Below are 15,700 nucleotides of genomic sequence, written 5' to 3'. Positions count from 1 at the left end.
ATTATCTGATAGCAATACCTAGCTAGACTGCTAAAGGATGCAAGGTATAAGTAAAGCAAATAACCTCGTCCGGCTGTCGGCGATGCTGCTATCGGCGATGCTGTTGTCGGCGATGTGAATCTATAAAAATACCTAAGGTACAAAAAGCTCAAAAGCTCAAAAGCTCAACCCGCCAATCACAAAAGTAAACCTCCCCTGTCCAACGCAATAATAATCCTCAACCTTAATAGAAAACACTCGATTCATTCTGAGGCAAAGCTAATTATCTGAGCCCATTACCTGCAACAATTAACATGGCTGGATTCTTAGTCCAACAACGCATCTACATAGCAATAGCAATCCCTTCTGTGGCTTTTTTGACCAGGTTACCTTTACCATACGGGGGAACGACGCCCAACACCTCTTGGTAAAACCAAGCTTTCCGTTTCAGACCCTTACTGCACCGAAATGTACTGAAATGTACCGAATTCCTTCCATCCAAAACCACAAAGGGGAAAAGGGAACTCGAAGAAACTTAGGCTGAGGATTTTCGCAGCTTGATTCCATCGATATTTCCGAACTGCTGTAGACGAGTCATAGTATCGCTCAAAGCCGCCGACTAGGCACGCTGGCGCTTAGACGACTCGTTCGGTCTGGCCAAATCCTCGCCCTCTCGCTTCTGACCATGTGCAGCAGCACGACTCTTAGAGCGACGCCAGCCATCGAAGGGGCTGCGCGACTTGGTGACCTTCATGGGTGATTCGATGGCCTTTGCATGCAAAGCAGTGCGTCGAGTTCGAACTGTGCTGGGAGGGGAAGCAGGTGCGAATCGGGGTGCAGTAGGTGTGCCTGGCTTCTCCGCAACCTTGGCGGTAGGAGTCGTAGGAGCCTCGATTTCATCCTCCTCTTCCACATCCTTGAACACGTGATCTTCAATATCCGTGGCGGCTTCCTCATCATCTGTAGTCGGCTTGGCAACGTTCTTGCCCTTAGTAGGGAAGAGGAGACGCGGTTTGATAGAGGAGCGGGTCAACGGACGTAGTCGCTCGTGACTCTGAGCTCGGCTTAGCTCTACCTCCTCGCCCTCGCTACTAAACTCATCCGAATCTACATCCTCACTGGACGAAAACTTGCGGAAGATCTTCTTTCCTCGGCTATATAAAAATATTTATTAGTATAGGTTAATTAAAACGCGTGTATATTTGGGATGATAATAGGATGATAACTTACAAAACATAGATGATTCCATCCTCTCGCTTCAGAACTTCGTCGAGAGGCTGTTTGCCTTCACCAGGGACGGAAATCTGTTTGCCTTGGCCTCGCTTCTTAGGAGACTTGGGTTCCGCAGTAGATGATGCGGGGTGCTTCTCGTAGAAAGGATTAGCAGTAGTATCGTCTGCCTCGGGGATGCGATCGCGCGTATCGGTGAAGATCTCGATGGGTTGTTCAATGTCTTCAGCAGTAAAGCTATCCAGTGTTAGGCCGGTGTACTTCTTAGCCTTTCTTTTCTTAGGAGTTGCAATTGCATCGGTCTCGGAGAATAGACTGCGTGCGATCGCGCGAACATTAGCCTTAGACTTCTCGTCGGGTTGCTTCTTGGGTGTTTTGGCCGGAGTGGGAAACATAGTTGCGGCTCGAGAAGCGGCGGTGCTGGCCTTGGATTTGTGCTGCGACGAAGAAGTTCCAACGGAATCGGTAGCGTTGGAGGTGCCTTCGTAAGTTAAGGCGCCAGAGGCGCGTCGTACAGAGTCCATGGCTGGCTGGCGCTTTTTGGGAGAAGAAGTTGCAGGTGTAGCAAAAATATCCGACGAGGAAATCTTTGTAGATGCGCGAGTGCGGTGTTGCGGAGCGCGGGGAGAGGGTGTGCGTTGAGTTGAGCGCTGAGCTGAAATGCGGGCAGATTTTCGGGGAGAGAAAGGTTCCCAAGAATCGTTGTAACCAAATTTTGGAGTGCCTGGAGTATGCACTCGACCTGGCGGGGAAGGTGTTGAAACTGAGAAAGACGCCATTGTTGTTTGCTTTAGAGTAGCGTTCTTTAAGCTCAATTAGATTAGTTAGAGGTCCGCACTAATCGTGCGAGCTAGATTTCGGGGTTTCAAGTATCGCAATATTCTTCGACTCATGTAATATCGATATTCTCTAAACCTTTACGCGTTGGTTCAATTGAACACTGCTTGACTTAAGTGCAAAGTTGGAGATCGATTTTTAGTGCGAAGGGGGTAGTAGACGAGGCCAAGGATGGATGAGTGACAATTAGGTAGTTAAACAAGGGGCGATCGCGTCCGGTTTGCCCTTTTTTTTGCTTGTTACCTCCGCCCTCGACTTGCGGTTGCTTGCGAAACCAAATTAAAGTAGTAAGATGTTGATATAATGATTAATAGCAATGAGTTACGGTGGTGCTAGACGTGGTAACAAGCCAAGTTAACCAAGTCTAACGACAAGGAGCGTAGAGAACAAATGGTTGTTGGTGGCTTGATGCGTGGGAACGAAGTTGTAGTGGGAATTTTGATCAAATTAGGGATATGGGTGGTAGGATGTGAAAGTTTGAAGTGGCTGGGTTGCCCAGGCTTTGGGGGGGATACCTCGAACTATCCCAACTTGCAGTGGAACGTGCGGTAGTCGCTGCCAAATTACATGGGTACCTAAGTTAAGGTATTATGACATTCCGCTAAAGACCCCCCTGTTTACTTTAATGTAATTGTTACGAAGTACTTACCTGATGAGCTTGATTTACGTGGTGCGGCATGTACTCTTCATAATTTTACGGTACAAATCGCACGGTGCATTAAAAGTGACATATTTGTATGTATCTGCGTACCTTCCGCGACGCGTTATGCGCATTCTGTAGGTACGCGTCGCAAAGCTTAGCCCCACCACAAATTGGAGGGCTAAAAAGTATGTCAATAATTAAAGGCGTCTAAGTTCAATTGGCCAATTTAGAAGCCAGCACACGGCCATCTCCACAAACAAGAACGCAAAACACTGCTGCACGACAACGCATATCAACAAATTTTGTCTTAGAGAATGCCTTAGACACTAAGGAAGGCTAGCCTCAGGAAGACACTTAGAACATAGAAGGTTTAGAAGGTTACAACTGCAACCTATTGCAACCTATTGCAACCTATTGCAACCTACGTCACTACTAAGTTCGTAAAAACCACTATTAGAACCGCTTTTGGAAATAATTAAATCTATTGGCGGCTTGTCTACCCCTGGATTAACCATTAGTTACCCCTCCACTCCACCTATCGCCAATCGCAGCTATCGTGGTATCGTGCTGCAGTATTCCCTATTTCTCTTTCTCGCCTCGCAGCTATGTCCGATCACGAATCTGACACTGAGGATCTCTTTGCCTCTCCCACTGCAAAGCACGCTTCTAGAGAAAAACCTGCTCGGCCCAAAACCCCCTCTAATCCCCCGAATAATCGCTATGATGATCCGGAAGAAAGCCGCGAGGCGAACCTACGTCGGGAGCTAGAAGGCGTTAGGAATATCAATGAGCTGATCGAGGGCGTAGTCGGAACTCTAGAGCGGGCGAAGGGCAATATGCATGTATGGCTATATTTACTTACTCTTTTACTCCTTACTTATCTTCATCCCTATATGCTTCCAATATGACGCCCGTGGCTCCATCCCTAGCTACTAACTATCCCCCCTCCTCCCCGCATGACGCAACTAAGCTGACTCAACCGTCTACCCCTTAGACCGTCTCTAGTACCGTCAATACCGCGTCCACGCTCCTCAATACCTGGACGCGCATCCTGTCGCAGACCGAACACAACCAGCGACTTATCCTGAGCCCTTCTTGGAAAGGCGCAAGCCAGGACTTGGCCGATGCGGAAGCTGAAGCCCAGCAGAAGGCGCGCGAAGTTGAACGCCGCGCTGCTGAAGATGAGCGTCGTCGCGCTGAATCTAGACGCCGCCAGGAGGAAGAACAGCGCCAGCGCGAAACCGCCGCCAGCACGCGCACCTCAACTAGCACTAGAGGGACGGCGCGCGGAACGAGGAGCGGTAGGAGCATTAGTACCAGAGGCAGAGGGACGACAACAGGGCGAAGCGTGTACTCGTCCGCGTCTAGCAGGCCCACATCCGCAGCTGATACAAGCTCGACGAGTACGGCTAGAGGGACCTCAGGGATCGGCCGAGGGTTCTTGAGAGGAAGGTCGAGAGGGACACGAGGCTATTAGTTAAAAGGGGGACGGATACGACAAAGCTTTGAAAGGCTTGTTTTGATGATTATGCCGCTATCTTAGGTATATACGAATTGATGAACGGGCACAGATATCCAAAGACTAAACCTAGCCCAAACCCAAATACTATACACATTTGATGACATATTATCCTTTCTAAACACCGGTACTTATTCCTATTTTTATTCCTAGTCTACTTTTTCTTGAAGAAATCACTCATCTTCTTCATCCCCACCGTATTCACCTTTTTTAGATCTCTCACGCCTCTGCTCTCGCCGGCTTTCTTTCGCTTCTCGTCTTCTTCTTTCCGGCGCTTCTTCTCGGCGCGGTCTGCTACTTCCTCCTCGTCTAGTACGCGCTTTCGCGAATAGTCGCCCACGCTGCGCGCCGCGGCTAGCTCCTGTCGTAGCTTGCTGATACCCTCTAGGTAGGTGTCTAGAGGCGCAAAGTCGACTGCTGGGGGTGTCTGTTCTTTAAGCTTGGTCTGTAATTGTGTGACTTGTGATGGGGTAATGTAGCATGAGCAGATGAAGTTGAAGGCCGTGCGTAGGCGTTGTAGTTTTATGATTTCTGGAGAGGCGCCGAGTGACGGTATTATTTCTGTGGTGGTAGTAGTGGCTATCAACTCCTCGACGACTGAGGTGGCAGTTGTAGATACTTCCGATACGAGGGTTGTAGTCGTTTCTGTGGATGAGGTAGAAGATTGGCTTTCGACAGACTCGGGTTTGGGGGTCGATGCTGTTGAAGTTGACGCTGGGGTCTCTGATTGTGCTTGTGTTTCCGTCTGCTGTGAGATAGACAGTGTCGTCGTGTTCTCTCTTTTTATACCCACCACCGGCGCTTCTAGAGCTTTAGCCACAAACTTTTCCTCCATACTTTTTGGCAAGGGTTGCTCGCTCATCTTCTGCGCCTTGCCCAGCACTTCGGTTAAGAGCTTGTCTTCGCTAAAACGGAACATGGACTCGTTGCCTGCATCTACCGTATCGCATATTGCGGCCATCCGCGACTCTAGTAACGTCCGTACATTCCCCCATCGCAATATCTCAGATAGATGTGGGGACTTGTCGCGTATGGAGTCGAGGTAATCGTCGCTAGATACAAACATTTGCTTCCCATCTTTGGTATTGGCGGATTTGTCTGCAAATGCAGGTAGGAGAAGGAATATAGGATCAATGAGGGTCGCGACGTATAAGTCAGCACCTTTAGTGATATAAGCGCTAAGCTCAGCGCCATCTTTGCTTGTTTTCTCTTCCACTTTGCCTGTATCACCGCATTCTATCAACCAGCTTCTGGGCGCCGTCTTGGGCGCAGCAATTCTGGTGAGCTCGTATATGCCAGTCTCGGGGCATACTAGATATCTCGTCGGTTTTAAGTATCTTGGGTTTAATAGGGAGACTATTTTCGCATCTTTGGTAGCGCTAGTAGGTAGAATGAAGAGCTTGGGTGGATTTATGGATTCTGTAGATAATGCATATTTTGATTTGGTGCTAGAGGTCGTCGTCGATTTTGTATCTGATGTCGCGGCGGCCGATGCACTCGCCTTTGACCTAGTTGTTCTTGCCATGCTGCTGAATTGGTATGTTCTTATCTAATATGAGGCATTCGGATTTGAACAGTTATAATTCATACTTTAGCATTAGGTAGTAAATTAATTAATAAATCAAGCTTAAAGATCTAATCAAATCTCCTATCCTATCAATGGAGATATTGTCAAGGCAAGGGTATTTTCTTATGTAAGATACTTAGATATATGTAACAATTGAAGGCTTTAATAAGGTACCGATATCCACTGTTAACGCGCTCTGATGCAAAGTCGCGTCTTACTAAAAGGGAAAAATCGCGTCTCCACTACGCCAATCATCCGCTATCATCCGCTATCATTTAGATCTAACCGTGTATCTACAACTCAAGTCACTTATCGATATTCAAGTACCTCCATACATCTTAAGTACCATACCTCTTTCTCACATGTATTTTGTATTCTTGTAATACATCTGAACCATTTGCGAAACATCGTTTATACAATTCTCACTTTTACTTTTACAAACAATTATCTAAGATCAACTCAAACGGATGCATTAATTCTGCGGCGGTGTAGAATGCACTCTTAGTTCAACCTACATACCAACCAAACACTTGCTTTCACCCTAGACGATTTGCCACGCATCTGTTCTATATTTGTTACATGATATAAGACTAAAAAGCCAGCAAAGTCGACGGACCCCTGCAGGTTTCGAAGTGGAGGGGACATACCAACCCTGATATCAACCCGAATACCAATCATAACTTCATAATTTCTGTTGCTACTACTGAGCAAACACGGTGGATGGTGAACAACGAATAATGATTATGATACTTCCTTATATACACTAATGGCGCCGACGTTATCGTTCTACTCTAGCAACGAAGTCAAACTATATATCACAAAATGGCAGGACCCGGTATAGAGTCCGAGACTCAATGGCCCCCGCGATCTCCACACGACGTTCTCCTTAGCACACCCAAGGGACGCGAAAAGCTACGTCGCATGGCCGAGCGATCGTCACCGTCACCGTCTCCGAGTAAGGCACATCGACGGACACCCGCGCTGTCTACTCGGACTGGAAACTCTTTTCGCGGCGGTACACAAGACGCTGGAATGGATATGGATGAGAATGAAGACGACGACGAAGATGAGGACGAGGAGATGCTGCAATTGAAACTCCAAGCAATTCAAGCGAGACTCAAGCTAAAGAAATTGCAAAGCGCCAAGGCAAAAAAGGCCCTTGGAGGTAGTACTACGACACGGCCTGAATCTATATCTATACCAGATGTTCCAATTGCTAGCAGGGCCCGCTCTCGAGCAGACTCGTTACGTTCTGGTCCAACAACACGACCACAGTCGCAAATGGAAGTTCAAGTTCCAGCATCTCCGGTGAGGAGAGCGCAAACGGCGCAAGGCGACGGCTCCCCTAGTAGAGTACGTCTTGGCATAGACAAGGGAATCAAGGCGAAAGACATATCGCTAAAAAGAGCCCCAAGCTTTAAGAGGACTACTGAGAGCCAAAATGGGGCCCAAGGAGGTTATCTCCGAAGAGCGCACACGCCCGCTCCCGGTGGTGCTGAACAACAGACAAAACAGGAACGGCCGATGACTTTTAGTGAGAGACTAGCCGCGGCTAGGTCAGAGGAGTCAACTCGGATAGAGAGGCAGGAAAGGGTGAGGCAGGCAAGGAGTAACGCCTTTGAGCTCGGCAGACAGGAAATGGAGCAGTTAAAAAGCACAGCGAAGGATATACCCGACATCCCGTTACAGCCCGAACAGTATAGCCGTGAACAAGTCATAGCTACTAGTCGGATTAAACGTAGTGATACCGTCTCCAGCCTAAGACGGCCTACGCTGGATGAGAATCGCCCTGGGACCAGCTCAGGGGGGACAGTGGAACCTCAAGCACCTCCTGAAGAAGTGCCGGAGGAGGAAGCCTCTGCATTTGAACCGTACTCAAGTGTCCACCTCTCGAAGCGAGTGATACCGCATACGACTCTTACCCGGAACCTATCGGGCAAGAAGACATATGTGATAAAAGACCTATTAAAACACGTCAAGGCGCCAGAATTTCAGCTTCCAGAGATCGAGCAGGATATAGTAGTCTTCGGTATCCTAGCTTCAAAGTCCGACCCTCGTTCGCATAAGACCTCAAACAACAACTTAAAAGAAAAAGTAGAGTCTGATCCAGCCAGAGGAAAGTACATGGTCCTACAGCTTGTGGATTTACAATGGGAAGTCGAGCTCTTTCTTTTCAATTCTGGCTTTGATCGATATTGGAAATTAGTTCCGGGTACACTTCTAGCCATCTTGAATCCAAATATCATGCCGCCGCCACCAGGCCGCACCGACACAGGGCGCTTCAGTCTAGTGATCAACAGTGGCGAGGATACCATTCTAGAGATAGGTACAGCGCGAGACCTTGGGTTCTGTAAGAGCATAAAAAAGGATGGGGAACACTGTAATAGTTGGGTTAATCGCAAGCGCACCGAATTCTGCGAGTTCCACATGAACATGGGGCTGGCCAAGCACCGACAGGCTCGACAAGACGTGAATGCGTTCAACACCGGACTCGGCCCAAGGAAAGACGACGGAGAGGGTAGGAGATACAAGAAATCGTACCGCCTTAACGACTGGGAGCACGCCAACGACCCCAAGAAGAAGAGCAGGGGCAACTTCGACAGAAGCACGCAAAGCCAGTGGTTCATCTCCAAGCCGAGCGCCGCCAGTATGCTCGACAACGAGATACTAGGCGGACATATCGCTGATCGCACCGAGCGCAGCGAAGCCCTAAAGAGACGCCTCGTAACCCAGGAAAAGGAGCGTGATATCATGAAACAGCTAGGCAAGGTCGGGTCTGGTGCCGGCAAAGAATACATGAAAAGGGGTGTTGGTGGTAGTAGCACTCAACGCTCGGCTTCGGGCTCTAGCTTACTATTCGCAACCTCGTCGACACAAGCCGGCGGAGACGAGCCCAGGCAAGATCTCGACGCAAGATCCCTCGGGCTAGTCCGTGCGAAGGGCCAGGAACCCAAGATGCACCTCAGTCCTATAAAGCGTAAGCGCAGCGAGGGCGTGCGACCATCCTCCAGCTCTGCGGCACTCGCTAGTAGCAAACCTGCGCTCGGTTGGGGCGGTAACCTGAAGGAGAAACTAACTCGCATGAGAGACGGCGAGAAGTTGCGGCCTGCGATAAACCTGAATTCCAGTAGCGACGGGATTGGAAATACGGACAATGACGGCAGTAGCGTTAGTGTCGGCGCTGTTAGCTCTGCCTCTAGATCTCCGGCTCGCAAAAAGACGCGCTTCGTCACGGAAAAGGGCATTCGCGAGGCCGGGCGCGAAAGTCTCGGCGCGGAGCTAACCCCAGGCGCGGGGGTCGAAGACGTGTTTAATACCCGTGCTGCTACTCCCGGCATCGATAGGGGTAGGGATATCAGTAGTAGGAGTAGCAGAGCGAGGCCAAGACAGATGGTCGTTCTAGACGAGGACGACGACGACGAGTTGGAAATTCTCCGGTAGCGAGAGGAGAAGGGGAGAGATAAATATTAGTATTATTATGAAAAGTGAGAGAGGGGGCATGCATACATACCCATAAACCTCGTCGTTGGAAATCTTTCTTCACCTCTACGTCTAGCTGGCACGATAGCATAGCATCGACAGATACCACGCAAGCAGAACTGAATCTCTACGAAAGACGGCGTGAACGGACGATGGGGTAGCGAGTGAGTGGACAGGATAAACTAGGATACGGATGCATATTGGATCGAATTGATTTGAATCGGGATGATGGTTATTGTAGCGTAGGGCGAATTGGAGCGGACAAGCTGTTTATTTTTTGGGGAACCCTGCCTACATAGGTACTTAGATAGGTACCAACCAAGCAGAGATGACTGACTTGGTCGGGTTGATTGATTCATTCGATTAATCGTATATATTTTGTTATGTCATGTGTATTCTCCTAGTCCATCCGCCTATCCACCCAATTGTAAAGGGGTAATGGACCCTTGATTTACTTACCTAGCAGTAGTCTACAACAATTTGAACCAAAAGCAGGTGGACAGGATATCTCGATTTTTCTTTGTTGATATCACCTAAACTGTCATCCAGGCTCTAGCTTTATGACCTAGGTAAGTTAAGTAGATACTTAAGGTAGTTACATTGTGTTGAATAGCAGTCTATCCGCAAGTCATCTCACCACAACCAACGCCACAACCCCAACAAACCTAGGTAATATTGACAGCGTATCTTATTTATTTCCTACCTACTCAAAATACGTACGTCTACGTTCTCAATCCAAACAAGTAACAGTTTCAAGCAACACCTACTATATATACGGAAACAATCATACGACCAAAAGTCTTGTGTATGTGTGTGTGTGTGTCTTATATACTAAGTCTACAACGAATCAAAGCTACAAGATTCGAAGCGGCGAAGACAAGCAAAAGGAACGGACCGGAAAGAAGGACCAAAAAAACTAGACTTAGGATACATCTTTCAAAAAATGCATCGCGTTCTACGATCTTTCTGAATTCTCGCCCCCCCCTTTCCTTCTTTTTGTTGCTTTTTTTACGTTGCTGTAGTATCCCTCGTTCCCAACTCAACTCCTCACCACCTCTCCTCGACCGAAAAGGAAATGTGGAATGAATTGGAAAAAGTAAATTACGACAGGCTCGTATACTATCTCACCGGTAATGTTTGAACAATGCTATCATTCTGTCACCTCATCTTTGGCCTCTTCAACCCTTTGTACTTGATCCCCCGACGGTTCCTTCGTGATAGTCTCTTCTAATATAGACTCGCCAGCGGTATTAGTAGCCAGTGTTTTAGTCTCTTCTGTAGGTTCTGTTGTCTTAGATTCAGTCTCCGTTTCGCTTGGCTTCGAATCTACGAGCTCTTTTTCTGTTTTGGCTTCCGGTTCGTCTTGTTTGTCCTGCTCTGGTGGTGCTTGCGGTTGGGCCTCCTTGGGCTCTTCGCTTGTAGCCTCGTCAGGCTTGGTTTCTGTTTCTGATGGCGCTGCTGGCACCAAGCCGTCTACTGTCATGATACCCTCCTCGTCTATACTCCACAGGGTACGAGTCATAGAGAAGCTCAGGGTAGGTTGACTGTTGGACACCGGAGGACTGGATTCCTGGCCACTTGGACTGGCAGCTTTAGTCGGAGCTCGTCGTTGGGGACCTCTAGCGCGACCCTTTCTCGCGTCAGATAACGGTGCCTTCTCCTTCTCCTCGGTGGATTCCTGCGTGGTAGAATCTTCCTTCTTAGGGGCTTGAGGACCTAATTGCAAACGTTTATTGAGATCGGACATAAATCCTGCCTGCAGAGCAGCAATTTTCCCACCAGCTGGCCTTGCAGGCACCGCAGGCTTCGGCTTCACTGTTGGCTCCGGTCCTTTAGACTCAACGACGGGCTTCGAAGGACGAACGGGGAGTTGAGGCTTTGGGCGATCAGGAATCGTAGGTTTCGAAGTAGAATCATCACCCGATTCTTGCCTCTTAGGGCGCGAGGGTAACGTAGGCTTCTGAGGAGTCTGGTTGGCAACCGGCTTTTCTACATCATCATCGTCATCCCGTGTCTCTTCTGTGTTCTCTGGGGTAGAAACAGTCGCGGTATATTGTAGAGAATCAGGTGTATCCTCCCAGACATCCCTACTGGGAAACCTATTAGTAGGCATGCCCGGACGACTATGTATCTCCTTATTTAAATGCGGCTGGTTCCCAACCCACGACGGGGGCTTCTGTTGGCGATATAAAAAGCTGTCAGGGGTGACAGCCTCTTTTTCGGCTAGCTCCTCTTGCCTCCGTGCAAAAGCTTGGGCGGGGGTTTCGCCATCCCGTAGAGGCACATCTAAGGCCGATGCTTGTTGTTTTTGAGCTTCTAACAACTCTGGCGTTGAGACTTCCGCGGTAGAATGCACACTGTTAGGCGCATCTTCCCAGATATCGCGGCTGGGGAATCTTTGGTGATTCTCCTTTAATTTTTCGGCCTGTGTCTTGGGTTTCTTGCCGCTCTTCTCATCTTCCGGGAACAATGGCTCATACTCTTCAACGTCCTCCAATGGGGTCGAATGAATCTCCGGCGGTGGTGGGCTGTACACACTGGTAGGTCTACTTGTAGGGCGACTCTTAGGTCCCTCCATTTCGTATGCACTGCCATGTCGTTCCGACGGAGGCTCAACAGCAGGCTGTAGTTGATAAGGAGAGGGATCTTTAGCTACTTCATCAGGTGCTAGAATTGGATGAGTGTGTATTTCCTCAGCACCTTCACCCTCAGCAGATTTCTCATCACCGAATTTAGCGAATCCCTTTCGTCGATCCGGCTCGTCTACGTGAATCACATTGTTGTTGTCAGCATTATCGGCAGTCTCATCCTTGAAGGCCGATGCGAGGTTCGTGTCGTGCTTGGGAGCCGTGGATGGCGGTTGAGGAGACGAAATTCGTGAGGTGTATTCATCCGCCGCTCGATAACCGACTTGCTCGCTGGGGGTCCCAACATAATCTGTTGATGTACCTGCAATCATCGGTTAGAACCACTCCGAAGTTTTATTGGCTGTGTACGTTACCAAAACCAGCGCCGCGACTGGCTGTATCCCGAACGATCTTGTTGAGATCCTCACTACTCATCGAGTAGTCATGGACACGGTCATGAAGATGATTATAGCGCTCCTTATGGAGGACGTCAGGATGTTTTTCATAATAGGCCTTTTCAAGTTTGTCGGTTGATGCAACGCCATGTCCATGGAGGCCATAAACATCAGAAGGGAGCTCGTTAAAACCACGAGAACTCGTCTTCCGAGTATGGTGCCGAACAGCAGGCCTTGTCCCGTCAGTGCTCACAGCTCTCGGGGCAGGAGCAGGCGAGGGTGCCTGAACATCGCCTGCATGGGCTAGCATAGGTACCCGTTGTCCAATCTCAGGGATACCATTCTCATCCTCGGTGAAGAGTTCACTCTGGTGGGAAAGCTGACTCGTAGTACTCGCCTTCTTCTTCAGGCTGCGGCCTGAATAAGCCTGCTCCTCGTAGGAAGGACGTCCGATACCAAAAGCTGCAGCCTTATCGGAATCGGTGCGAGTTATCACGGCAACTCGCTGTTTAGCGCTCTGGGCAGGCATTGTTGGCTTTGGTGCGTGCAATTTGATGTCCGCGCCAACAGTACGGGTTTGTTCGGGAGAAGCAGATGAACGACGGCTGACCTCCGGAGAGCTCAGCCCGTCAATAGCTGCGGCATACTCTCGGCCTTCTTCGCCCACATTGGGCATCTCAACGCTCATAGGACGCTCCAGTTCCTCACCAAGATGGGTTTGACTATGTCGAGCAGCACCGGTACCTTTCGGTGGGAATGGACTTTCGTTCAGAGGCGAGGGAGCAAATCGATCCGGGTTAGGAGATACGGAACGATTAAAACGACGGCTAGGACGTGGGGGGATCGCAGGTACGGTTGAGCCATTCTCTTTCTCTTGAGCCCTTGTAGGGCGAGGGGGGATAGCCGGGACTGACTGCATCGTGGCAGCAGACATAGCTTATAGGGGGGGAAACACAGTGGTTAGCTTAAATGCTCGAAACAATTAAGATTCGTTTGCGGTCGACAATGAAGAGACCTAAAAGATTGAAGTAAGTAAAATGTCAGCAAAGAAAAAGAGTCGAATGATTAATATTCGACAGCAATGGCCAGGTTTATGTGAACGAGGTGTGAACGAGGATAGGCCAACAATGACATATTAAAAGTATCCACAATCCCACTACCGACCATCCACCGGCCATACACCGAATAGATTTCTTGTGGGTTTAGGGGCTGAAGAGTCCTAATTAATATAGGTAATTAATACGTACCGCATAAATATCGATGGGTTTTAAATAATCCCGTGCGAAACCGTCAAGCTAATAATAACGCAATGAATTTTTACAAGTTATTAAAACAAGACGGCTTGAAGAATCTCGCAGGAATCGCAACTATCGGTCAGATGCACTAATATGAGACCAGGTGATGAGACCAAGTCAGGTTTTTACGCTTGTCTAGTCGTCTACTCGTTAGATCCAGATTCCCTTCCGTATCATGCGGTGAAGAGATAAAAGATATTATGTGAAGAAGATAAGAGAGGCTCTAGTGATAAGCTAGGTAGGTTATGGTTATGTATATCTGAAGAATGAAGCGGTTATCAGGCAACGGGGAGCGGACTGGGCGATATAGCCACGTTTTTTCCTGTCAGAGTGCCATTGGAATGTAGATCTTGAGTTTCCCGTATCCTGTCAATTGAACCGCCCCTTTCTCGAGAAGACAAGTTGACAAGATGAGGGTCTACTATGGGAGAGTGAATGAAAGAAGAAAGTAAAAAGCTTCAGTTGCCAACAAAGAAGGTGGGATGGGTTTCAATCGATGGAGGGGTTCCTAAAAAGCTTTGTGCAGGGTCACTTACACGTTCGTGACTTGATTGGTCGGTAGTCGATGTATGTTAGACTTGGCCAGGTCAGCAACGTTAGGTCGATCTCGATTGGTATGTCGATTAGAATGTCTGTGCCTGTTCGCTGTCGGCTGTAATATTTCGTGGTTGTCTCTTATTCAATAAGAGTCTTGGAGAGTTTAAGGTGAAAAGAAAAGGATAATGTCCCTTTTCGTATAGTTATTAAAATAAAAATAAACTTTGTCGAAAACGATGATGTAAAAGGTCGATCAGGTTTAGCCGTAATCAGAATTGCAACAAATGATTATCAATTGCGCAACCGAGTAAGTATAAGTTAAGGTATGTAAGTTCGTTCTTCGTGTAAACAAAGGGATTTTCTGTTTTTGAATATATGTAAGTTTCGAATCTGTAACTAAGATCACGATGATGAAACTAAGAGGGACCTGGATGACTTTTATACTTGCCCACCTCCCCATCTCACACCCTAGTAGATGGGATCTGCTAAGTGGTTATTAGTAACATCAGCTGCACTAGATAAAGTACCTGAAGCCGTTGGCGATGTCATGGAAATAATCTTGATTTCTATTAGCTACCAGCAATTCGTTTTGAACAAGGATGTGTAATGTTGAAAAATTCAATAAATTTGTACATGAGGTATGTAGGTATGTATTTGAGTCTATTCGATGTACCCCGCATGTAACTATGTTTTCTTTCAAGTCACAAGCTCTTGCCGGCCGCAACGAATCGGCAATGAGGGGTACGCTCGGGGTACACATAACTGCAACTTCCCATCCATCTCCTTTTACGCCTGCAGGCGGTCTGGAGCTGGAACCTGACCAATCGCAATTGCATAATATGTCAATAACTCCTTAGAGCTCTTCAGCGGGGACTTGTACCACCCCTCTGCCCCTCAACGTATTCTTTTAGCGTAATGCAAGTGATACCAGTAAAAGAGAGGGGACAGTATACCTAATGACAGTATGAAATAAAAATACGTTTACGCAGTAACTCCTATTTTCAAAGTTCGTAATTAGACCAGATTATCAGAATTTAAGAGTTCCGTCTTTAGCCCTTACTACTACATACGGTATTCGTCTTTAGTGTAAACTTCCTATAGAATAAAAGTCTCACCGTGTAATGCAACATCTGCTATAAAACGCAAGTGTAACAAAACGGGCGTGAACTACTATGCGGTACATACTCCAATAATAAGTATAATCAGCCTCACATGTACCAATAGACTACCCAGACTACATCATACCTACTCCCGTATTAGCTCTCAACTGATAGTCATCTGATTATGGGGTAAAAGATACGTAGTGCGTAAGAGTTTTTACGGTGAATCGAGCAATACATACATAGGTATGTACATAGTGCCCGGTGGGCTAGGCCGGTCCCTGATCTACTTTTTCCGCTCTGCGGTCCGTTGAGCTTATTCGATGAATATGTGTAGCACATCCGGCTTCTCTCTTTCGGTAGCAACTCGGGTCTATCGAGGAGTTCTTGTCTTACACGGAGCATCACCAAGCATAAAATTACATACGTACCTTATAATTGATACGTACTATAAGACTTGGAACCGCTTTGATAGGGTGGATGGGCAATGA

General features: G+C 48.0%; 5 protein-coding genes across 6 annotated transcripts; 2 read left to right on the top strand and 3 right to left on the bottom strand.

Moving 5' to 3' along the window:
- Positions 1-598: 598 nt before the first annotated feature.
- On the bottom strand, positions 599-1,988 carry GL218_07601 (uncharacterized protein; the record flags this gene model as incomplete). Its single annotated transcript, XM_033584365.1, has 2 exons — positions 599-1,133; positions 1,210-1,988. The coding sequence occupies 2 exons, from the start codon at positions 1,986-1,988 to the stop codon at positions 599-601; spliced, it is 1,314 nt and encodes a 437-aa protein (XP_033432504.1).
- Positions 1,989-3,294: 1,306 nt separating this feature from the next.
- On the top strand, positions 3,295-4,166 carry GL218_07600 (DASH complex subunit duo1; the record flags this gene model as incomplete). Its single annotated transcript, XM_033584364.1, has 2 exons — positions 3,295-3,531; positions 3,684-4,166. 2 exons carry the CDS (start codon positions 3,295-3,297, stop codon positions 4,164-4,166), a joined length of 720 nt encoding a protein of 239 aa, XP_033432505.1.
- Positions 4,167-4,362: 196 nt separating this feature from the next.
- On the bottom strand, positions 4,363-5,733 carry GL218_07599 (uncharacterized protein; the record flags this gene model as incomplete). The annotated part of the gene is made up of 1 exon (XM_033584363.1): positions 4,363-5,733. The coding sequence occupies one exon, from the start codon at positions 5,731-5,733 to the stop codon at positions 4,363-4,365; it is 1,371 nt and encodes a 456-aa protein (XP_033432337.1).
- An 864-nt stretch (positions 5,734-6,597) lies between these two features.
- On the top strand, positions 6,598-9,216 carry GL218_07598 (DNA replication licensing factor mcm10; the record flags this gene model as incomplete). The annotated part of the gene is made up of 1 exon (XM_033584362.1): positions 6,598-9,216. The coding sequence occupies one exon, from the start codon at positions 6,598-6,600 to the stop codon at positions 9,214-9,216; it is 2,619 nt and encodes an 872-aa protein (XP_033432431.1).
- Positions 9,217-10,405: 1,189 nt separating this feature from the next.
- GL218_07597 (uncharacterized protein) lies at positions 10,406-13,211 on the bottom strand (the record flags this gene model as incomplete). Of its 2 annotated transcripts, XM_033584360.1 has the most annotated exons (2): positions 10,406-12,204; positions 12,257-13,211. In XM_033584360.1, 2 exons carry the CDS (start codon positions 13,209-13,211, stop codon positions 10,406-10,408), a joined length of 2,754 nt encoding a protein of 917 aa, XP_033432341.1. The 2 variants fall into 2 exon arrangements, with proteins under 2 accessions (XP_033432341.1, XP_033432342.1); XM_033584361.1 differs by lacking the exon at positions 12,257-13,211 and having other exon boundaries at positions 10,406-11,833.
- Positions 13,212-15,700: the final 2,489 nt, after the last annotated feature.

Source organism: Daldinia childiae (assembly GCF_008694065.1).
Source record: "Daldinia childiae strain JS-1345 chromosome Unknown Scaffold9, whole genome shotgun sequence".
Classification (NCBI taxonomy): domain Eukaryota; kingdom Fungi; phylum Ascomycota; class Sordariomycetes; order Xylariales; family Hypoxylaceae; genus Daldinia; species Daldinia childiae.
The sequence above is the reverse complement of the archived record's forward strand: the minus strand, read 5'-3'. Positions and strand labels throughout refer to the sequence as shown.